This window comes from Pagrus pagrus (genome assembly GCF_965226575.1).
Source record: "Pagrus pagrus genome assembly, chromosome: 16".
Classification (NCBI taxonomy): Eukaryota; Metazoa; Chordata; class Actinopteri; order Spariformes; family Sparidae; genus Pagrus; species Pagrus pagrus.
Genome location: NC_140200.1, coordinates 22,095,863 through 22,121,452, shown reverse-complemented (window position 1 = coordinate 22,121,452; position 25,590 = coordinate 22,095,863). Strand labels below are relative to the sequence as shown.

Here is a 25,590-nt window from a genome sequence, read left to right as displayed (position 1 = left end):
TTCTTTTCTTTTCTTTTTATTAACTCTTTTTAGTCGATTTAGCAGCCATTTTAACTGGAGTTCTGACCTAGAAGTGCTCTGCGGACATCACATAAACTTCAAACCGTGTTTTGAGCCAGTTTGGGCTGAATCAAATGTGAAAGTCAGGATATTTTGCTCGGTCCGCATCACTGGAAGTCCCCTCCGACCACGCTGTGGTTAACATTCCATTAGTTTGACTCAACGGAGGTAAACTGTTGATATATGTCTTTCATTATTTCAGCTGGAATTTTCCTCTCCTCTGTTATTTATGTGGTACGATTTCAAAATCCTCATCCATATGAGAACCAACCTCTGAGCTAGCAATCGACAAGTTACTCTAACCTGGTTGTCTCCCCACGTACGCAACAAGCTAAATGTTTCAGGGGCACTGTCACTGCATCCTGGGCTCAGCACTGCACCAGGCAACTGGGATTGAATTAAAGAAATACAAAAACAGAAAGTGTTTTTCTCCTATAGCAGACTGACAATGCAGCTGGACGCCTCTCGAACACTGACACAGTGTGGAGGTCTGGCTCGGCAAGACTAAAGTTTAATTAACTTTAGGGGAGAGATCACAGTTTGATCATGACTACTTCATTATCATGGTAATAATAATAACCACGTGGTTATGAGGTTCTGGAAAGATCTATCGTTGACTGGGGAACAAACGGCTGTCTACAGTGTTAAAATATGACAAATTCTTTGGCCCACGCAGACTTTGTGGCTCTATAACAACATCTCCTCTGATTCAGCCTCATCCTTCAGAGGTCTTTGTCACCTGACGATAACAGAATGTCATTCGAGGGCACTCTGAACCAGCCGATGCTGGTGTTTCTCTGGGGAGAAACAGAGTCTCTGCTGGGGAGAGAGAGCCTGCTGCCACTGTGAGTGTTTGCAGACCGAGCTGCATGCTGCTCTGTTCTACCCACTGAAAGAGCCAACCCTGAAATCCCTGAACGTGTTCTTCGATCTGTGAGCAATGTGACCGCCTTACAGATGCTGCACACGGAGACTGTATGGAGCAATTTGGATGTCACACACACACACACACACACACACAAAAAACGTGGATTTTTTGAATGGAATTTGGTTCAGAAGCTCGTCAAATGTCCCATTAGAGGACTGAAAAGACAAAGAAAGTGTTGTGCCAGGAGGAGAGATTTCACAATCTGACAGCCTGGAAGTTATTTTAATTAATCGCTTATTAATAATCTGTTAATCTTCAGATTTATCAATACTAATAATCATAAAGTTTCAGTTTTAATTGGAGTCTGACGGCTTTGTTGCACAGAGCTGAACAAAGGAAATTACACACTGATGCATTTCAACGCCTGTAGAGACTTTTGTGTTTGTGTGTGTGTGTGTGGGTGTGTGTGTGTGTGTGATCTGGTCTGCGGGCTGGAAAATCCAAACAACACCCAGAGACTGACTGCAGGGCTGACACACACACACACACACACACACACACACACACACACACACACACACACACACACAGTCTACATGCTTTGAATTAATTCAGAGGGAGAGAGAGAGAGAGAGAGAGAGAGAGAGAGGATGGGAATGCATTGGCATCCTTGGAGAGCCTGCATGCGCGCCCCCGCCCCCCGCTCGCTCACCATCGAGCGCGTCGCCCTCTTTTTTTGCGTGCGCGTCCCCGTGAAATAAAGAAGAAAAAAATAGGAAAAGGAAGAGGAGGAAGGAGAGAGAGAGAGAGAGAGAGAGAGAGAGAGAGAGAGAGGTAAACCCGCCGTCTTCTTCTTCCTCTCCTGCTGCTGCAGTGTCTCAGTCTCCCTCCACCATCTTCATCATCACCGCCATCATCATCCTCCTCTTCTCCCTCCTGTCTGTGTGTCTGGGTCCCCCCCCCCCTCCTCCTCCTCCTCACTCCCTCCCTCCCTCCCTCCCTCCAGTGAAGGCACGGCCAGATATCACGGCGACAAAAGAGAGAGAGAGCGGTGGAGAGAGCTTGACGGAGAGAAAGAGAGAGAGAGTGAGTTTGAGAGAGAGAGAGAGAGTGAAGGAGGCTGCAGACTTTCCGACCAGAGAGGAAGAGGAGAGGAGGAAGAAGAGGCAGAGATAGAGGAGTCTCCATCTTCGCCATTTCAGTACGTTTCATGTCTTTCTTCTATAATATTTCTATAATAATCTGCGGCTCGTGACGCTCCTTTTGCGCGTCTTTACGCGGCTGCTCAGCTCCGGTCACCTCTACGATGTTCCTATAATATTCTCTTAGTGTGTCAGTCATGCTTCTGTTGTTCCTCAGCTCAGTTTTGTTGATAATACTCTGACAGTGTGTCTGCATGCAGGGACATTGTCTGCTTTATGATGCTCTCCTATAGCCTGTCAGTATCATACTCCTATAACATCCTCATATTTTCATTATATTGTGTCATCATGCAGAGCTGTTTGTCTCATTATCCAGTTTACTGAATCAGTTTGCACTGCTGCTTGCTCTGTAGTGACCTTATGCCACCTTTTGATTATGTTTATGCTCATGTGTCATTATCAAAGTCATTTATAATTTCTCTATTATTACTTTGAGGCACCCGCTGCTCTATAACATCCTATAATATTCTGGTAATACGTCTGTAATGTTCCTACAGGGTGCTGTGAAGCCTGTATTGTTATGTATAGCAGCTATAGGACAGAGCTTAATGGGATATGATAATCCAGGCAGGGGCTATTGTGTGTAATATTTTGTATTCCTACAGGGTGTCACAAAGTGTCAGTGTTCCCACAGTACTGCTGTAATGCTTCCATTGAGCTAAAGTGTGTCTGTGCTGCTAATTAGTGAGTCTGCAGTGACCTTATGGGACCTTATATTAAGTTTTTCCACCCAGTTTTCACTAAATGTACCATGTATATACAACTCCTGAAGTATTTACTTGATTTTCTTGAATATTAACTTGATTTGTTTGAATCTTTAGGCTACACCGATTATTTGACTCCCGTTAAAGTCAGCTAAATTAATGAGTTACTAATTGTAGTGCGTCTTTACTATTCTTGAAGTATTTGCTTGATTTGCTTAAATCTTTACACCAAATAATTGACTCCCGTGGTAAAATAAAGACAAGTTTATGTTGAAGTAACACTTGACCAACGAAGCAGAACTGAAATAAATTAAAAATGGCATGTTAACTATTATATAACATATTGCTGTAATGCTTCCACGTTTATCCACCCAGTTTTCAATAAGTGTAGTGTGTCTATACTATTCTTTAAGTATCTGCCTGAATATTTAATTGATTTGCTTGAATCTTTAAACCAAATATTTTACTCCTGTAAAGTAAAATAAAGGTAAATAAATGAGTTTATGTTGAAGTAACACTTGACTTAAGTAGTCTGCAGTGACCTTTAATTATCCCCATAGTTTTTACTAAATGTAGTGTGTCTATACTATTCTTGAAGCGTTTGTTTGATTTGCTTGAATCTTTACACCAAATAATTGACTTTTGTACAAAATAGATTAAAAAAGAGCAAGTTAACTCGAGTTCAGGTAAGCTTGAGTGTCTGTGCTGCTAATTAGTGAGTCTGCAGTGACCTTATGGGACCTTTTCATTAAGTTTATCCCCTCAGCTTTCACTAAATGAAGCGTGTCTATACTATTCTTGAAGTTTCTGCTTGATTTGCTTCAATCTTTACACCAAATCATTGACTCCCGTAACAACAGATAGCTAATTTTATTTTGAAGTAACACTTGATTAAAGTAGCAGAACAGAAATAAGTAAAGAATAGCAAGTTAACTCGACTTCAGTTAGGCTAACGTGTCTGTGCTGCTAATTAGTGAGTCTGCAGTGATTCCCATAGTAAAATATAGACAAGTTTATGTTAATGTAACACTTGACTAAAATAGCGGAACTGAAAGAAATAAAAAAATAGCAAGTTAACTCGACTTAAACTGGAGTAAATATGACTTTAAACATTTAGACATACTGCTGTAATGCTTCCAGTGAACTAAAGTGTGTCTGTGCTGCTAATTATTGAGTCTACAGTGACCTTATTAAGTTCTTTCCCTCAGTTTTTTACTAAATGTTGCGTGTTTATACTATTCTTGAAGATTTGCCTAAATAATTACTTGATTTGCTTGAACCCTCACACCACATATTTGACTCCTGTAGTAAAAGTAAGGTAAATTAATATGAGTATATATTTAAGTAACTACACTAAAGCAGACTGCAGTGGCCTTATGGGAGCTTTAATTAAGTTTATCCTCTCAGTTTTCACTAAATGTTGCGTGCCTATACTATTCTTAAAGCATTTACTCGATTTTGACTCCCGTATAATAAAATATAGGTAAATTAATACAGGTTTCTGTTGATGTAACACTTGACTAATGTAGCAGAACAGAACTAAACTAAATACATTCACCCAAGTTCTGTACTTTAGTACAGTTATTAGGTACTCGTACTTTACTTGGTATTTCCGTTTTCTGTAAAAGGAAATGTTGGCATTATGTACTCACATAGGAACGTACCCACTTGCCGATGGAAAGTCCTCATCATGGAGAAAGACTTATTTCAGAATAATGTTAATCATATTCTATTATTGGATTACAATTATAGATGTTTTAATGTGTCATTACTTGAATGTTGAAGCTGGTAACGGTAGTTTCACCACTTTATTTATCCGCTGGGTACAGTAGCTTGTGAATTTCCCCTCTGGGATCAATAAAGTTTTATCTTAATCACAATTTTTCTTTGTTGATTATGTTTCATATTATTAAACCAAATCAGCAAAGTAGTAACTATAGTTGTCAAATTAATGTAGTGGAGTAAAAAGTAGAGTATTTGACCTGAATTGTAGTGATGTAAAAGTATAAATTAAAGGAACAGTTCACCCAAAAATGAAAATCCAGTCATTATCTACTCACCCCAATGCTGATGGAAAGTCAGGTGAAGTGTCTACAAAACATTTCTGGAGCTTCATAATATGAAACATGATCAACAAATAAATTCTGATGTAATGTTATAGCTTAAGATAAAAGTGTATTGATCCCCGGGGAGAAATTCACAAGCTACCCGGCTGATAAATAAAGTACTAAAACCACTGTTACCAGCTTCAAAATTAAAGTGATGAACACATTAATGCATTAATAAGTATAATCCAGTAACATCTGAATAATAAGTACTTTTACTTTGGGTGCTTTAACTACATATTAATGCAAATACTTTTACCTAAATAAAGGTTCAATACATGACTTTTACTTGCAAATTGTATTTCTACACTGCAGTACCTTTACTTCTACTTAAAGATCTCAACTGCTAAGCCCCTCCTGCAACATTACATCAAACAATATATATCAAGTGACAGCATGACGTAAAACCTGGAATACATCCAGCCATCATCAGCCAATCCAATCATCAGTAATGTAAAGTCTACAGGGGTGAGGTATGGAATATAATATGTTCTCTACAGTAGATATACACGAGCCTCCAGTGACCTTAATATATCCATGAAAATATCTTCACTATTCATGCTGGGATTGAGTGTACAGAGAGTTGCATTTAAGTCTCTTAATATAAAAAGTTTTATTGCTGCAGTGGTTTTATAACATCAGCAATGCACCGGAGGAAAGTTCGGGATCTTGCGGCTTGAACACTTAAGACGGACTCAGAGTCAGAGGAGTGTTGCAGAAGTCTGATGTGTTTTTCAAACTTTCTGATGCTAAACTGTAAATCAACTGTAAATTGAGAAAAATGGAGAAGGCTGGCTCGCTGCAGGGTGAGAGCAGGCAGTTATACGCTTTGTATAAAAAGATGATTTAATTCATTGGAAACTACATTTCTGCTAACTGATGTTTAAACCACATTATGGCTGTTTTATTGTTCAGTTAGTGTCACAAAACAGGCGACATGCCATCTGAAAGGCAGGAAAGGACTCATTTCCTGGGTTCTGGTGAATATCTTTAGTTTGTGCCAAAGTGTTTTCGACCAGTTTCTAGATACAGCATACTGCAATGGAAAAGCACATCCACTCACAGTAGATTAAGGAGTGCCACCAAAATGATATGATTTAGTACTGTAATTGTACTTTTTTTATCAAATAAAAAAAGTAAAACAGTGAAATTTGCCCTTAAAGCTGCACCAATCAATACTATTATATTAAAAATGCATGAAATCTCTACGGGATATTTTAGCCTCTTTCAGGTCATTGTTTTGGTATTTTTGGTCATAACTTACTGCATCTTTTTCAGCTGCAGTAGGCAGCTGATTAACCCACCATACATTACCTGCCAAGAACCAAAATGACAGAGACATTTGCAACTACTTGGGGAGCACAGTTTTTCTTAAGAGATGTTAGAAAAGAAAACCTGAGCTAAAAGAGACTGAATTTTGGCCCAGACACCCACCAAACCAACATCAACATCAAAGAGCTAGTAGCAACAAAGGCCGACTGTTGTGTTGCCTCACATCACCTGTGTCTTAGCCAAAAAACCTGCACTTGAACACGACGCAAAGACTACAGCTGACGGCCAACTAGTGTTATGGCTTGAAAATGCAAGACCCAATGCAGATACAATGACAGGCAGATAGAGAAAAAAACAATGAGCTTTAGTCCAAAAATCTAAATCCAGGCAGTGAAAAGAGCAGGCGACAACACTGACAAAACAGACGGGGGGGAAATCCAAAAGACTAAAGAGAAATACAAAACCTGAATAAAGTACAAACCAGGATGAAACTCGAGGAACACAGGCAGGACTGCAAAAACACGAGGCCAGAGAACGTGAGGATCAAACAAAGAAACACCAGGAACAACAATCTGACAGACTGAGGGGAATGAGAGCACAGGTGTATACAGAGAAAGAGCAGGAAAACAGACAAAGACAGGAAGTGAAAAGTAAAACACAACACGAGGTTAAAATCTACAAAATAAAACAGGAAACAAGCAACCAAAAACCACAAAACATTACAACTAGCTTGTACGTTATGCCCCTTTGTGAGAGGAAATAGCTCTCCATACCACCAGGTGGTGGTAGTCTGTATACATCATTCATAAACAGGAAACCAGAAGGCTCATAACTTTTGTGATGATAAAACAAACATTTTTGACACCATTCTCGCTAAAATATCCACTTCTTATCTAAATTATGTCTGAAAAAAGGTTGCAACTGTCACTGGCCAAGCAACAGAGGTGAAAAAAAGGGGAAGACGCACTGAATGGATGGAATCATGGATGCCACAGTGACAGACTCACTTTTTTTCCCTTTTTCTCCTCTCATGCACTGATTCGCTGAGCTGGACAGCCAATCAGAATTCTTCTTAACAACGTTCTTCGCCACCAATTATACGTGCTCAATTGACAAGGTCCGACTGTTGTTATTTTTCTAGTCAGTTATTGAGCTAATTAGTCAGGGTGTCGAGTTTGTTAGCCAATAAGCTTGTCGGTTATTTGGTTGTGCAGTTTGGTAGTAGTTTTGTCAGTTAGACAGTCAGTGTCCAAAAACAATCCAGAAATGCACCTTTCTCTCGAACAGCATTATGTCATCATCATCTTAATCATTCTGGTGTCACTATTATATTAGCTGAGTGACCTCTGACGTCTCGACCTTCTCTTTCTGCTCAGATGGAGAATGTACCCGCCTCAGTTCAACCTGATTTGCGGTTGTTTTGCTGTGTAAACATGGAGATCAGGTGAACTCAGCTGAAAAATAATAAAGGAGAAAACCCTCCTTTATCTCCTGTGTGCTCTCTGCAGAGTCCAGAGGAGGTGATCATTCATAAACCTTCCTCCTCTCTGCAGCCCTGCACCACCTGTGTGTGACAGAGCATATTAAACACCGGCTCAGCTTTCAGTCGACCAGTCAGACCAGACCAGACTGCTGGTCACACCTGTAGGTCTGTTCACATCACCACTACCAGGCCTGGTGCCGATCTCTGTGATCAACTGAGCTGTTTTGTTTCAACGTCAGTGTATGACATTACCAGTTTATCTGCAACCTGGTTGTTAGCCTTTGAGCTGTCGTTCCTATGTATAATAATATTTAACGCGTAACGTGAAATTTATGTAAGATCAATGTGGAAAGCATCTTAACTAACAGAATTACTTTTCCACATCTAATTGTTGTAGTCCCCAGTGGTCTTTTTCAATGTTAATTTAGTTTCTTCAATTTTTGTCCAAAATGATGAGAAACTGCAATTTTTTAAATCGAAAAACTTACAATTCTTCCAGGGAAGACCCTCCAAACCCCTCCTCCATATAGTTTATTCATTCATTTAGTCAAACCCGAGAGATTTCATTCCTAGGATATCCTAAAAAAATGACAGATGACTGTTATCTTGTGTGTTAGGTAGCTAGTTGGTTATTGTTTGGTCAGTTATTTGGTTATGTCAGTTACTTGATATCTAACTTTCCCCCTGTCTAATGGTTGTAATCCCCAGTGGACTTCTTTAACAAATGTAGTCTTTTTTTGATGTTGTTCATTTTTCTGCTCTAGTTTTTCCAGATTCTTCTACACAGTTATGGTAATAATAATGGTCCAAAATGATGAAAAATTGCAATTAATTTAAAATTTAAAAACGTAAAATTCTTTTGGGGAAGAGTCTCCAAAACCCTCCTCCAAATACGCTGCCAACAACATAGTTAATGTGAGTTAATGCATTCATTCAGTCTATAGAGGAGATGTGAAAGCAGATTAAAAATGCTGCCAGGCTGCCTGACTGGTGATGCAGACAGACTGGCAGCATGGCACCAATTCTATCTGCATTTTCCTGAGAGATTTCAGGCCTGGGAAATCCTAAAATGTTGTTTTTCTTAGACAGATGACTGTCCATCCAAGTTAAACATTCCCAAATTGTGTTTTTTCTAGTGGTATCCCGTGTGTCAGGTAGTATTTATCGAGCTGATTTATCAGGGAGTCGAGTTTGTTAGCCAGTTAGCTTGTCAGTTATTTGGTTATTTAACTTGATATCTAACTTTCCCCCTGTCTAATGGTTGTAGTCCCCAGTGGCCTTCTTTAGCTAATTTGGTCTTTTTCTTCTCCAGCTTTTTGTACAAAGATGTGGTAACAATAATAGTCCAAAATGATGTGAAACTTCCATTTCTTTTAAATTGAAAAACATAAAATAGAATATGTCCGACCCATTTATGAGCAGAAAAGCTTGGTAGGACTTAAAGTGTACCTGGGCACAAGATAACCGGCTCAACAGGCAGCTTCATCTGAATGCTGCTTATCTGGCTCCACTAGACTTACAAACAGCCCCTAATTAGCAACTAATTAGCAACTTTTGCATGTACGAGTTGTGTCCCTTGACCTCTCTGACCAAAGAAGAAAATGTCACTGCTCTCAGAAAGCAGAACAAATTGCACATTAAATATCTCTTTTCATTTAACCTGTAGCCTTCACATCAGTGCGAGGTCAGTTCAGATTAAAGTGTAAAGCCGGGCAGACTCTGTATGTTTTTATTAGTCGCTAATGTTCTGTTAACTCACAATACATGTTTCAATACTGCACAGCCAGAACCTGCAAATACTATACAGATCAACCGACCAGCCATAAATGTTGTTAAAAGTCTCCAGAGTCGTATTTGAGTAAAAGTAAAGATATCGTGAAAGTCACCCAGTTCACACCAATGCGACTAGACGAGACAGTGTATTATCTCTATTGCAACAATTCTCTGTACCTCCATTCCCACTGCGTGAGACTACGTGATTTTTGGAGCTGATGCTGATATTAGGGAGTAAAGAATTCTGATATCGATGTATCGGCTGATATAATCACATTTTTTGCAGTGATAGCTCAAATGTGGTTATCAAACACTTGCACTGAAACAGTAAACAGTAAAACATTTTCCTATTGGCCAAAACTGGACAACATTTGGCCGATACCTATGTATTTGTGATAAGCCAATACCGGCCAATAAAATCCGATATTTTTCTATCAGATTCATTTCTTCTACGTTGTCATTTAAACCAGCTGACTTTGCTACGAGGCGATGATTTGCTGGTTTACCGCGACGTGAATTATGTTTGTTGTCCCCAATGCGATACTGTTGTGGGCAGGACATGTGTGTGAGAGGATGCTGCATCAGAACCAGTAGCAAATTTTCTTTCAAGTTTATTTTAATGGCAATCCGTTTGAAAAATCCCAGATAGCGATAAACGGAAAAATGCTGAATATCGGCCCATTGTTGTGCGACATTAGACAACTGCTCCTTAATGAATCTGGGTAAATGGATGTCACCCCAACTTTACAAGTTGTTGCGAACGCAGCATTATTTCACAGTACAGCTTCAGTCGGACAGACAGTTTTAGCCACAACATGTAAAATACCAATCCAGTTATATCAAAACAAGCTTATCGCAGTTATAAATGATCTTTTGACAGCAGCCATGAGGGAAATCCCACGATAGAACTGAACCAAATTCTCTGACATTTCAGAAATCCATCTGTGAGCTAAAGGTTGAGCGTTCAGGCAATTAATCAGGCGCTGTGACCTCAAACTGCACCTCAAACGACAACCAATCTGGCAGAAATTGGGCACGAATCTAAAAATAGTCCGGAGTGACCAATTCAGGGCCAAAGTCTGCCAGCTTCTGCTCGGCATTACAGAAAAGTCCAATCCAGCAGGAAATGTAGCTCCAGTGCTTAAGAGACATGAGACTGACACAGACGATCAGCATCACATCTGTCTCACAGACTGTGTTCCTCCATGACGGAGGATCAGCTGGTTACTGTCGAGTCGGTGATGAAACTGTCAAGCCAAACCAGTGAGACCTCGTCTGAACTACCTGTCTGCCAGTCTGTCTGTCTGTCTGCCTCACTGTCTGTCTGTGGGTTATTAAATCTGAGCTGCTGCCAAGACAGCCATCAATCCGATTAACTCATTCTGATCAATGGAGGCCAGCACACACACACACACACACACACACACACACACACACACACCCACACACGCACACACACACACGCACACAGGCGGCAGAAGGCATCATCCACTTTCTATTCTGGAGCTCCGAATGACTCATAGTGTAAGAGCCACACATACACACACTCAGTCGTTATCCACACACACACATTTTTAATGACTCATCGTGGGTAGATCCTGTTCTTCATGGAGCGTGCGCGCGCTGGTGGAAGATCATTCATGTGAGGCGCAGACCGACAGCTGTGGAATCCAAATTAGAGCTTTGGGATTAATGCAAAACTTTCTTCATGTGCTCCGTCCGCTGTGACCTCTGACCTCTCTGTAATCCATTACCTGTGACATCTCTCATCTCTGAATTCTGTCTGGATGAAAAGAAAACCTTGAGTCAGATATCTTCTTTTGTCCGCGTTTATAGTCAGTATCACCTCCGATTACACACACACATTAATCCAGCAGTAACGATTGCGGCTCTGTTGCCACTGACGACCTGCCTCGTCTGCTTGTTACAGATCATTAAAGCTTCACTCACTGACCACATCCACCGTTCCACCTGTCAATCACAGAGCCCCACCCCTCTTGTTCCTCGCAGACAGAGGTGAATGATGGGAGAGGGAGAGGCCACGTCGTCTGCACTGTGAAAAATGTCAGTTTGATTGCGGCTAGGCGTGTAAACTGGTGGTTTTACTCCGATTAGTAGCATCATCACTATAAATCGCACTGTACTCACACAGAAGGAATGTGCAACTTAACATTTGACGTAAGCTGACTTTAGAAGTGAGCCAAAGTACTGTAGCCAACACGAACATGTTCTAGTCATACCATTTTTGCACCAACATTAGCGTGTATATGCAGGTTTTTGAAGTGTGGTTAAACTGACTGAAAGCAATTGTCTCCTTTCCCGTTGGCAAGACAATTGGAAGTGTGCTTCTTGTCTACCGTAGCAAAGGAGCTGGAATTCACCACCCTCTTTTGCATGATTTGCGATCAACAATTCAGTTACAGGAGATGTTTCCTGTAGACCTACTCCTCCAGACATTAACCTGATCATCCTAGAAATCAACTCACATTTTTTGGAGAGCAATCAAGTGATTCTGAAGAATGAAACAACTTGTTAGAGAGACAGAGGTTATAGCTGTATAGCATGTAAAGAGACTGACCTCAGTGATAATAAACTGCTTTGATGAAGCAGAATGCTAAGAGGACTAACTTTTGGCCTTGACTAGCGTTTTAACACTGACCCTTTTGAACAGTTGGACTAGTCTCGCAAAAGAAACGGCTGCATGCGTTCATCATGAAGAGTAAAATTCACTGTAAAAACTGACACAGTTGCCTGCAGATACTGAATATTGCGACTGTGTGCAGATACTCACAGTCGATGAGTTCCTGCTATGAGGTGAATATCCTCTGACAGAAGATTGTCTGAGGGCTGAAGAGGACTTTATCTCTTCTGAAGTGCTGACATGACACCACAGACCTGGTCATCGAGCGGGGGGGAGCGGGCCGGCGCTGTGTTTGAGTCCAGGCGTGAAAATCTGCAGCGTGGCCCCTTCACATTCCCACTTTTACAGGGTTTAGAGGGTGAACATGAAGTGCACCAGAGTTCATTACGGCCAGGAAACCCTGCAGGGGAATCAGGCAAGTTCATGTGTGGAGTGGGCACATGTATCCATCCAGCATTTGGAAAAGTGGAATCTCAAAAAGACTCTAAAAATAATAGAATGGACCAAAGATATTTTCTGATTTTGGTTTCAGTAGTAGATGAAAACAGGAAAGTCATTTCCTGTTTTTGAAGCCCACAAACAAACGCAAAAACACAAATCTTCATTCATTTTTTTCAGCTTTCCAGATTAAACAGACAGTGAACACAAGGACCACAAGGCTTTAAAGACCAACAACACAAAGATTACTCTATGGAGTACGATAGAAGGGACGAGATCAAAAAAAAGAAGGAAAAAAAAACCATGTGCAGGAATGTGATTTACTATGCTAATGTCGAACTCCCATAAGCTTTCATTGTTATTTAGCATGCAGCGCTCAGATGTCTGAATTCAGCTGTGATCGTATCTGCAAATCACAGTCAGCTGCTGCTGCTCAGGCTCTCTCTGTGATTGGTCAGAGGTTAATTGATGCAGCTAATCACCCGATCAGTCCAGTCTCCATGGAAACCAGGAGTGGGGCTGATGTACAGGAGGGAGTCAGGGCGTCACACCAGCAGGGCTGCTGCTGCTGCTTTTATTTTATTTTTGTGTGTGTGTGTGTGTGTACAAACTGCACTGCAGTTGTACATTAGTCATAACGGAATTCATTAATGATCCATTTGTTAGCAGCTGCGATAGCTTAAATGCTGAATAGTCTACAGTATTTATAGTCATTTAGAGTCGTCTTCCGTGGTTGAAGTAGCAAAAACACATTGAAATTATGTAAACGTACAGAAGTCTTATCGGCAAATTATTGATATGCATATTTAGCTCATTTCAAGCACTATATGTAAATGTCTTGGTTAGTTTGATCAATGATAATGTACAGTTTTGTAAAATCTTAATCTGTAAAGAAAGGCCTACTTAAAGTACAATTACTGCCATCTTTGTTGGCCTCTATCGATGCAGACAGCATACTTTATTATTAATACGATCTCAGCTGGGTTTAGATGTGGAATTTATTTGCCCTGAGTTGAGCCTCTCAGGCAGAGAGACTGTCGAGAAGATTTTTCCAAAATGTCTTGTGTCAGTGTTGTGCTCATCTTTGTGGTTATGGTTAAAAACGAAATACAATGGTGACTATTGACCTGAACAATGGTTTTAATGATGCTCATAGAGTTATGCTGTATTCTGCTGCTGCTCCATAAACAAGTTTTTAATTTTAACATGACCACAGGAAGACCTTGAAAAGGGAAAGTAAAGTTACGTCATTTAAGTCTCAACAATCAACCAACACTGTCTCATGAGGACAGTGCTGATGCAATCAAGAAAAAAGCTATTTGTTATACACAGAAAATAAGCTGTGCTTTGAGCTAAATGCTAATATACAGTACTCGCAATGGCTCATGGTTCAAGAATAAGCATAACATGATGCAAGTACAGGCTAGTAAATATAGAAACTCACTTGAAAAAGAATTAAACATATCGTTTTTCTTGAGCTGATGATGGGAGTAAGGAGTGAGTCATGTCACTTCCTTCCAAAATGGCTTAGGGTAAAGAGTTTATGAGCTGAAGCTTAAGCAAACATTTCATAATCCTGGAAACAGGAGTTTTGTTGGGTGGCGATAGATAATGTGGACAAACCTAAAAATATCTATTTGTTTGAGAGGAAGGCAGAAACATGACTTTGGGCAAGTAGACTTTTGACAAAACTCAAACCCTAAATAAAAATATCAAATCAAATTCAGCCAGAGTGCAATTACGAATGTCTTAATCAAAATTGGAGACGATCTATCTAGTGTGATATTGCACCGGATATGTTGAAAGTTTGACCTGTAGGTGGCGCTAAATGAGAATTCAGGGGATCAGCATGGTTAAACTGTAGGCATTTTGACATTTTATTAAGCAGTTAATGTCCAGAATAACAAACTCTGCTGATGTGCTGACAGACAGAAGAGCAGACAGACCTGAGGAAGCACTGCGTCTCTCTCTCTGTTCGGTTGTGTTGTTTGGTTTGTGCACTGCAGCGTCACATCACACACCAGGTGTTTCTGTTTGTTGGGTTTGATAAAAGTGCTCCGCTGTAATAAAACACGGAGCTGCTGTTGAGCTCCGCCGCAAACACACACCTCACCTGGCTGCTGTGCGTGTGTGTGTGTGTGTGTGTGCTTTGTTTGGACACACAAACATTTGCCTGAGTGTCTGTGTTTGGGTGTGTTACAGACTTTTCAGGCCGGAAACTGGAACATTTTTAGGGAGTTGTGACAACAATTGTAAGTATGTTATAGAGTCCCCGGGTTGTTGGGACATTTTATTGATTCCCAATTGGGGATAAATTAGCCTACATTACCCACAATGCCACTGAGTGACATCACTGGAGGCAATTTAACAGATTACATGGAGGGCTTCAAACTACTTGTGTCACATATGCAGTAGTACTCACCAAGACCTGTCAATACACTTTAATGTGTAAAATTGGTGGAGTTACCCTTTAAATGATTAGGTAAAGCGATAAGAAAAAACAACTGTCAGCAGTGTGAGGTGTGGTGTTGGATTTGACCTACAGGGGGCCCTGCAGCCACCAGCATCAGTTCAAGTGACTCAGTATCAGAATGTGTTCAGAGAGAAAAATCCCACAGGTATATTTCTATGGCAAAACCTACATGTCTACATGTGTGTATGTGATGTGAAGTGTTGTATGTGTGTGTGTGCATGCATGTGTATAGGAGTGTGTGTCTCAGTATAGAGCTCTGCATCATATTGTACCAGACAGGCAGAGTGTCGGACTGAATACTAAACAGCAGGAAGCTCCTCTTCACACAGCGCCAATCCAGCCATATAGGACACTGTGACACACACACACACACACACACACACACACACACACACAGAAATGCACACAGCGCACACAGCGCACACACAGGGACTGACAACTCGAGCATGTTTTTTTGTTTTTTGCTTCAATAATTCAGGGTAGGCTTCCATAACACCAAAATAAATCAAAGATCTTCTGAAAAATCTCAAGAGGATGGAGCACAATATTTTTACATTACTATTCATTACTGTTACACATAGAAATATTGTACATTTTTATACATGTGTATGCTCACACACAAATATTTGTACTTCTATATGTATGAGGACTCGCACTGATAGTACACAGACCCGAGCCTCCAAGTCTTAACCCTTTGAAGGAAAGAAATGGAGACAGGACAAAATGTTCTCATTCTCCAAAATACATACTGGCCTTCTAAAACTTTAAAAAAATATCCATAAATGTACTCGCTTTTAAAACATTTACTTATATCACCAAAACCTCCTGACTTTCAGAGATTGCAGCTTGTCCAAAATGTCACAATTTTTAATAATTTAGCAGTTATATGTCTGCGACTGGACAGGACAGTGTCTGGGTCCGGACCTGGACAGCAGTCCGCATATCAGTGATGGTGTACTGCATGTACGTATTTTAAGAATCTTTGGCATTCAACCTATTCAGTCGTTCAGGTATGAGGACGTATGAAAGATTGCCCCACCCAAACTTTTTTCCCTCGTCTTCATTATGTAAAAGGTCCTGATCTTCCAACAATTCTTTCTAAAAGAACCCTGTCCTTTCAGAACCGTCCTCACTCCAAAAAAATCTTCCATGTCCTCACTATACAAAAGTACTGTCCATCCAAAAAGAACTTTTTCCTCACATTTCAAGTCCTCAATCTCCATGGATGTCCTGATAATCCAAAATGTCTTCCTGCTGAAGGTCTGAAACCGAAACTGGTCCTCACAAAGATACAAGCACAAGAACCCAGACACACACACGCACATGTAGAGGCAGAACAAGGACACAGCCTATGGAAACACACATAGACTCTCTGGTGAGGTTAGTACATCATGTGCACACATGCATGAACACACTGCAGCACACACACACCCATTAAGTGTGCAGCCCACTCAGTCGTATAGTTTCCAGGGAGGTGGAGGATTTTTTTTCAGCCGAGCTCTTCATGGTGGAGGGAGGGAAGACTGTGTTTGATGTAGGGTGGTGCGTTGGAGCACGCTCAGTGGAGTGGCGGCCTCAGATGCACCCGGCCTCGGTATGCTGTGGCACCATAATGGGAGTAGGCTGAGAGTTCAGGCGAGGCTGTCCAGAATTTACATTTATATTAAGGCTGCAAACCCCTCGAGCTGCACTGCAGCTGAGGGGAGAGAAGCACGCAGAGCTGCTGTGTTCACGTCTTCGTCTTCAAACCGTCGTCTCTGTGTTGTCTTTCTCTCTTTTATGTTGCTGTTTGCATTGAAATGCTCCCAGCGAGCTCATGCTCTGCTGTAATAATTACAGCCCAGAGTGAGATTTTTGTGTTGCTTCAAATTTTGGAAAACAAAAAAAAAAAAATGCAGTACTTTCATTTGGATGGTATTGGTGCTGTAATAGCGTTGCAGTGGTCTTTGAGCTGCACTGATAACGAAAAATAACGATGATTAGTAAATGCCAGAAATATATTACTAACTTTACAGTAACTACTGAGTGCCTGTTATTAGTGAGCAAGTTCAGACAGATCCTTCGGAGTGTCCCTGAGCATACTAACACCAGAGTCTCCTGGATAATTCAACAATACAATATGTTTCTGTTATGACCATCATCTCATATTTGTTTCTGGCTTACGGCTTGGTACTGCTTTACATACTTCAATAACCATGAGCCTCAGCAACATAATTACCGGAATAAAAGTTGGCAATGTACATTTCTGCAAATCATGGATATGCTGAAACTTTACGTTTCCTTGGGTTCTTCTTTTAATTTTATGCTGTGACAACAATGTGTTACGGTCCCGTTAGGTTTGGGCACAAAAAGCACTTGGTTAGGATTAGGAATAGATCATGTTTTGGCTTAAAGCACCTGGTTCTGTCGCCAGAAATGTGGCTGGAAAATGTCCAGAGGTCCCGATTAAAATATCCAGTGGCTTCATGCTTACAAATGTTTACACAATGTTTACACAAGCGCTGTCTCGAAAAGTGGTCTCTGGTTTGGCAGCCTGCAATTCCCTCCACCTCAATGTATGTAAGGCATAGATTGTGGGAATGTTGATATGATACGTAACAAAGGTACTGATTGATTGTGTCCGTGGCTTACAGAAAAATGCCACAATTTCATTCTGGTGACTGTGCAGACATCAGCTGCCATAATTTGGAGAGGAAACCTGCTGAGAGAACAAATCCAAGCTGTAGCAAACGCAGAATGCTTCATCATTGCCTTCGGGATGAAAACACCATAGCTGTGTCTCAATTCGGGGGCTGCATCCTTGGTCTGGTATACGGGGAATTTCCTGTATACATCGCCGGCTCCCCTCGGCTTACCCTTACTTACTTTATGAAGCACTGCTCCTGTCGCCTAGCAACCTAGACTGTATTTGGGTCCCTTGTTTTTTTTAAATAATTGTATTGTTAGCTACTTGAATGACTTCAAACCTCATACTAGCTGCTGTTTTGCTCTGTGTGTCCACAGTAGTTGTCTTTAGGGGAAACAAATCCAACTGTCAACTGAGTGGAATGAATCTTGGGATACGGTGGGCCACGAAGGATTAAACGATTGTATTCTTCATGGAACTGGAAACGAAGGCCACATTCCTCGGCCGCATTTGAAGGAGCCTTCAAAATGGGATGGCCTTGTTGCGCCGCTGTGATGCATTTGGCCTTTAAATGCAGCCTTCAGAGGATGCAGCCCCCGAATTGAGACACAGCTCATTCACATCAGATTGACCCAGAATCTAAAACTTAGCTGATTCTTTTTGCTGAATGTTTGATCAAGTTTGATTTTTAGCTCATTGATTAGACGTTTCTTTGGAAAAGCAAGTTTGCTTTTGGAGCCTTTAATACACTTAGGCGACTCAAAAGCCTTGTTCAGACTGCAGGCGAGTCAGATTTGTTCCTCAAATCGAATCTTTATAACAGACTGCCTGCACTATTATTTGCAAAGATCAGATTGGATTTTTCTGTCCAGACATCGCCGACCTATCTGCATGGTTTGCTATGGTAAAAACACAGGCGTCTGTAACTACGTCCGCTGGTGATGCGGCTTTCCAACTCAGAAGATCCATCATCTCGCCCTTCAAACAATCACAGAGCAGATAGTTTACTTAGTATGACTGTCCGCAGACTGTTGTTCTCTGAGTTGTCTTCCATAGCGCTCTGCTAGTAGTAGCATTGTTTCTACTCAGCTGCTCTGATACACTTCAGACTGCTGTCCAGACTACCTAAAATTAATCTTTAAACAATCTGAATGGGCCCAATTTTAAGAGAAATTAAAAGAATCACACAGCTAATTAAAGATCAGGGTAACATGTAAGTGCAAGGAGGAAAATAATGAATGTTAAAGCTCTGAATCTGTATTTAAAAGTAGTTAAAGTCATGGCCATTGTTATATTTACTGAAAGTTTGTTCCAGGTCTCTGGTATTGTAACTAAATGCTGCTTCATTCGTCTTGGTATTCGTGCACCCACAGAGTGATTAATCTTTTGTACTTGTAATTCAACCGGGAGAGTTTTATTTTTCTCTGAGCCTTGAAAAGCTCCAGCTTTGATTCACATACCATTGTTTATGAAAAAATATTTTCCTTTCAGAGACCTGGATGTCCAAAGTCATTTCCCAAACTTTTCAAATGTATTAATATTGTTGTTCACATTGAAACCTAAAATATATTTAATCCACAGGCTGAGATGTTCAGATGAATGATTGTCCTAAAAAATGAAATTACTGAGAACCGTGATCCACTGTTACCCTCTGCTCCTCTCAGTACTAAAGCACAGCTGTTCTACCATCGTAATTTTCAAATCTTTATTTCCTGTCTGGTGTTATAAGAATATTTTTCATCTCTGAAGCCATCAGGAGTAAGATAAATGCAGTTGTTAATGTGGTCTGTTACAGATTATCTTTAATTTAAATGTCTAAAGAAAAGACTAGAGATTTCTTGTATTCGTACAAAGTACAAATCAACATGACTTAACGTAATGTGAATTAAACTTTTAAACATCACCTCGTCATTAAACATTACTGCCACAGTCACATAGGTACATTTTCATTAGCAATAGATGGCAGCAGTAATGTTATATTTTTGTAGGCTAACTGAAGTTAGCATCGCCCTGGTTTGCTTGACAAGAAGCTTATGGGATTTCTCAATTGGATTTTCGACTATTTCAGAAAATGTTATGATATTTACATGTTTTGTTCAACAAGATAATCTTCACAGATGAAAAACACTTTTGTGATTGTTGACTAGTAAATAAAGGTAAAGTAAAAAAGCTAATGTTAAGTCGGCCTGTAAACACGGACTAGTGAGTAGATGAGTCTCCGCACTCAGCATGACAACATTTAATGCCCCCGACAATCTCTGTAGTCTCATTCAGCCTCTTGTTAGCAACCACCTTTTTTTTTTAATGACACTTTATAATTCAACGTGGGGTATTAACTGGCATATTTTATGGCCTAGAACAAAACGTGTAAATATCTTAAGCCTGTAGTAACCATAGACCTTATTTCAGACATTTAGCCAAAAACCAATAAAAAAAAACTAATTGACTTGCAAGAATGCTGACTGATTTCCTGGCTTTAGGATTCATTATTGCGGCTCTTATACATTCTGTACTATAAACTGATCAATGTTCAAGCTGTAAAGTTAGAGTTAGAATAGTTTGTAACTAAAGTCGGCCTGTAAAGACGGATTAGTGAGTAGATGTGTCTCCTTGTTTGCTGTGATGACATTTAATGCCCCGACAACCTCTGTAGTCTCATTTAGACACTTGTTAGCAACCACCGTTTTTAAGGTGTAAAAGCTTTTTAATCCAAACCTGGGGTATTTACGGTTGTATTTTATGTCGTAGATGTGAAAATCTATCAAGCTTCTGTTAACCACAGATCTTATTTCAGTCATCTAACTGTAAACCCATTGAACCGCAAGTGCAAAAACTATTTTCTGGGTTTAAGGACTGATTTCTATTGTTTGACAGTGAGGACAAAAACTCTCACAATCCCATGTTACTTACATCTTGTGTTTTGCTACATGCTGAGCATTTAAGCTATGAAGTCCAAGCATATAATTGACACGTTCAACAAAACTCTGTCGTCCATGTTCTTCCTTTCAACAGTTTCCTGAAAACTTCTATCTTTGATCAAATATTAACAAAATACTTCAACAAAATGATCTAATAAGAAGGGGCAAGAATTTTTACACCTCATCAGAAGCCAAGGCTGACTGCAGTCATTATTGGCCATAATTAACCATACTGCAGTGAAACGATGGAACAGCTTATCGTTAGCAAGTCAAATATGAATATCAATTATTTACAAGTATTTTCCTATTGTATAAATGGCCCCAACAGCTACAAATGACTGCTTTTATTCATATTGTTGGCCTTGTTATGGGTCATTCACTGGCTTTGCTGTAGGTCACTGAAATGTTTTCAGCAGTGAATCTTTTAAACCTCTCCAGAGGAACACCTAATTGACTGAATGAATTAAATGTTGTGCTGTAGGTCACAGAAATGTTTTTAGCAGTGCGTCTGTGCAACCTCTCCAGGGTAACACATAATTGACTGAGTGAATTACATTAAATTAGATTTCACATTTGAAGTTATCAGTAAAAATGTGTAGATGGTATTTGGCAGAAGTCTCTCAAATGTCAAAATGTCATTAGAAAATCATAATTATACATTTCAAAGAGAGAATTGAGCGTAGAAGCCGTCCAAAGGAAGCGAGCGGGCCACTGTTCAGCGTCTTTATCAAGGAAATTCCAAACAGGAATCTGATTTCCTGCAAAACTAAGATGTCTTTCTTTTGCAGATCATGACTTTGGAAGACGCCCTCTGAAATTCTGAAATTGGTATAAAGACTCTTCAGCTACATGACCAGTGCTACACCGAGCTCTGACCAGGTGGGTACACCGTCACAACCAGCTGTTGATTTTGTCAAATTCAATGAGTCACAATAATTGTTTTGCACATTTTCTATTCATTGTTGTAAAATCAGAACAATGAGAGAAATAATCTTTAGTGAACAAGCAGAAAAATAAGAAAAAAGCAACAACAGCAAGCGAGGGCAAAGTAAAATCTTGCTCTCTGTTTAGTGCGTGTTTTAGGAATCCAGAAGTGGTTAAACCAGCTGTTCATAAGTTGAAACCCCAGTTATAACTAGTACATAAATGTTTATTAAGTGGAGATTTATCGTTAAAACAGGTTACACCACATTTCTGGATCTTATGCAGAGATACTAAATATTTACCTGCAGTCACATTTTTTGCTTTTTGGCTGAATGTTCACCAGGTCCCAGAACACTGGGCTGCATCTCAGTGATGGATGGTTTAATTTCCTTCCATCATTTTTTTAAAATTCAAATATGTCATAACATCGCCCTTGCAGTAGCTGTTTACTTATTCGCGGCACTACTGTACACAACAATATAAACAACAGCTATGATTAATGTAGGATATGAACTGCTGTTGTCAAAGTTCAGCTGCAGGGTCACCAAAAAAGTCTATCACAATAAGTATTTAACATTTTAAATGAGATTCAGGATAGCTGCTTGTAATTTGGGACTGTCCTGACTATTTCAGGACTTCTGGCCACCCTAATCTTATCTGACATGTGATTAAATGTTGTTTAATAATGATGGAAACTGGGAAAAGTTTTTCACGTATTTCACAAAAATAACACAACATACCTCAAATGACCAAATAACGTCAGCGAGATTAGCATAATTGGATATTTCCCACTCTTTGTAAACTTTATGAAATCATAGCCTACTAACTGCAAAACAAATTTATTTCTGAATTTATAAATAAAACAAAGTAATATTTAAAAAGTATTTGCAGTTAAGTTTAATATAGTCTTTGGTCCACTAAAGCACTTATTTTTGGGAGTTATGTTACAGCTTGTGATGCAACAGTCACTTCCTGTTAGCCTTATGTCTTTACAACCCCTAATTTTAAGTTGCAAGGGTTTAACCAGACTCAGTAAATCATTACTTTACAACTAGTTTGCCACTAAATAGGCGACTTAATGCACAAACATGGATCGAACAAGGAAGAACAGGCTCAACCCAGTCCTGTTGGTGCTAGCTGGTAGCATACACTTTAGTACGTTCTACAATCGGAAGCTAACATGTTGCTACCTGCTGAGATGTTGCTTGTTAGCCGACATTTCTAGCAGATGGATTCTTAAAAATCTTTATTTTGCAGGAGCTGGTGGACTGCTAAGGTGCTGCAAAAATGTTAGCAGTTGTTGCTAGCATGTTTAGAAGTGGCTGCTGATACCCCTAAAATCATACCACCTCCTTTAGCAACCATCTGCTGTTCAAAGTGGTTTGTAGCGGTTGGGTAGTTCGCTGCTAAGTAGTTTTAAGGTGTGATAAAGTGATAAATATGGTTTTCAAGGTAGCTAGTAACTAAGCTGCTGCTAGCAGTCCATTGGGTTCACTGAGATTGCTTTCTTTAGGAGGGTTGTGCACAGCAAACACTAGTATGTGTTTAATTATATATAGCATGTTTTCCTTCAGTGTAAGTGCTGACTTGTGTTTTCCTCTTCAGATGGAGGTGAATGTGGTTAAAAAACGCCATCGCACACGATCCAAAGGAGTCAGAGGTACGAGTCTGTCCACTTTCGTTTTTTGTCTCTTTATAGCCTTGTTCAAGACTTCTGAATCACTGCACATTACAAGACACACGCTAATGTAGGCAGCCTGGCTACATTATGCTTGCTAGGTTATTTTTACTCATGCTGCAATAACAAATCTTAACTCAAATGCTTCCAACACTGAACGTTTATGTATGAGAATTGTAACATGAATCACAGATGAAATATTTGATGTACACTGTTTAAATTACCGTGTAGAACAAATACTGCGGTAAATCATTTCTTTAGTTTTTATTACAGTAACTTCATCATTGACTTGTGTAAAATTGGACTGATTACATAACGAACATTCAGTCAGATTGTCCCTTTGTTTGCAGTCCCCACCCTTGTACTAAATGCAAATAGGTTAAAGTTCCCATGAAACAGCTTATGGAGTGCTATTTACTAGATAGTTATGCCTTTCCTTAAAAATAATCGGCAAGGGAGCGACTTGTTAACAAAGAGAATAAACAAGTTAAAAGAATAAACTCTTGCATTTATGAGACAAAAATATTAGGAATGGCCCCTGAGTGCAGAATGAGTCATTCTTTTAATCATTTTTTCCTTTTTTTAAAGTAATTTTCATCGAACCTAAAAAAGAAGGTAGGATCATTACGTCACTTAATCTTGCTTTGGGGCCAGACTGTGGTGTCAGCTATATTGAAGTCTATGGGAGATGCATGGAGAAACACGCTAAAACCCAACATATCCACATCATATGACTTCTGAGGAAGAAATGCCTCAAGAAAATGAAAGAATTTACTTCAGAGAGTCGGTTAACCACTGATTTTTTCCCCTGAATGATTGACGGGCTGAAAACATTGTGATCAAACGAGGCAGGTCCGACTGATTTCCGCTGATGAGACTGCACTTACACTGTGAACATCAGCACAAACAGGAGCCTTTCCTACACAAGTTTGAGGAAAGGAACAACATGTTGATAAAATAAAAAAAAATCAGTCGCTAACCTACTCTTGAAAGTGTGTTCTTTCATTTTCTGAAAGGCATTTCTTCCTCAGAAGTCATACGACTTAGATATGTCGGGTATTAGTGTGTTTCTCCATCATTTCCCATAGACTTCAATACAGCTGTCGCCACAGTCTGGCCCCAAAGTGAGATTCAGTGTTGTAATGATTCTTCCCTCCTTTTTAAGTTCCTTGTAATCTTCCAGGAAGTTACAAACGTTCAAATACCATCAAAAAATACTTAGAAAAGGATTATTTTTGCCATTATTGTGCCTGATACTGGCGTATAGGTGAGAGAACTAATTTTGATTTCACAGGAACTTTAATTCCTGACTCTGAACATCATCGAATGTTAATCTGAAGCCCGTGGACAGTAGATGTGTTAATTACTGTTGGTTGGCTGCAGATTGTTGACGTTTTAACACTAATCTTCTTGTTCCATCTTTGTCTGAAGCCGCCGTGGAAGCCGTAACACAGGAGTTGTTCAGGTAGGTAAACCTCCGCTGATCCACACATTCATCATATCATTAATTATTGGTATTTCATTAAGTCACCACCCAACATTCATTAAAAGAAAATAACATTAAGAGACGTGATCTCGTAATTATGAGTTACATGTCTCATAAATTTGTCTGATGTTGTAATTTGCGCGATGTGGTAATAACTGACCCGCCTGATCTGTCCCTGATGGTGCTTTGTTACCACATGTTTATCCTGTTGATTCAGATGAAGCACTGTTGATGTCCTGGTTGTGAACTCAGTGTACATGTGCTGTTTGATCGTGTCACCCAGGAACGAGCGTAAGAACTTGTCAAGGACATGAAACGGTGTTCTTGACATAACGTTAAATGACGATGTTACACTGGCTGCCTTGGCACAGCAGGGGTTTTTAAGAGGTGGAGGAAGTATTCAGATCCTGAAAGTAGCAATACTGCAATTTTAAAAGACTCCAAGTCGTGCATTGAAGATGTCAGCAAAATGTCAAAAATAAATTGGCTTCCAGGGGCCGTTTTTCTGGATTTTGATCAGGCACCACGTCACCACTGGCCCGGCGTTGCATGTTTGCTTTTTGCAGGATGATTAGAGTTCTGTTGCGTCCTCTGCAGTTCAAGTAGCTAAATATTTTAAAGGAAACCTGGGGATATTTCCATTTTTTTCTGTCACATCAAAAGCAGGAGTTTTTTTAAGGAGACCTGTGGACATTTCCAGCCTTTTTTTGTCGTATTAAAAGTTGGTGTTTTTTAAGGAGATGTGCAGACATTACCAGCAGTATTTGTAGCGACCAAAACCGGCTATTTCTCAAGGGAAATTGGACCATCTGCATCCGTGATCATGGCGTCCAAAACAGGTATTTTAATCCAAACCATTTTGTTTTCCTAACCCTAACCAAGTGGGTTTTGTGCCTAAACCTAACCAGAGCGAAAGCACAGCGCTGTGACAAGAGAGAA

At 39.9% G+C, this 25,590-nt stretch overlaps 1 protein-coding gene across 6 annotated transcripts in view; it reads left to right on the top strand.

Moving 5' to 3' along the window:
* Positions 1 to 1,918: 1,918 nt before the first annotated feature.
* The window catches only part of myt1la (myelin transcription factor 1-like, a), an 82,313-nt gene continuing 58,641 nt past the window's right edge, over positions 1,919 to 25,590 (top strand). For 4 of the 6 annotated variants that reach the window (XM_084378037.1, XM_084378035.1, XM_084378036.1 and 1 more), the window contains exons 1-4: positions 1,920 to 2,129; positions 21,352 to 21,442; positions 23,093 to 23,147; positions 24,597 to 24,630. In XM_084378037.1, the coding sequence (XP_084234163.1) occupies positions 21,413 to 21,442; positions 23,093 to 23,147; positions 24,597 to 24,630 (119 nt within the window). In that variant the 5' untranslated portion in view covers positions 1,920 to 2,129; positions 21,352 to 21,412. Of the gene's footprint in view, positions 2,130 to 21,351; positions 21,443 to 23,092; positions 23,148 to 24,596; positions 24,631 to 25,590 lie in introns of all 6 variants that reach the window. The other 2 variants (XM_084378038.1, XM_084378033.1) reach the window with 1 other exon arrangement.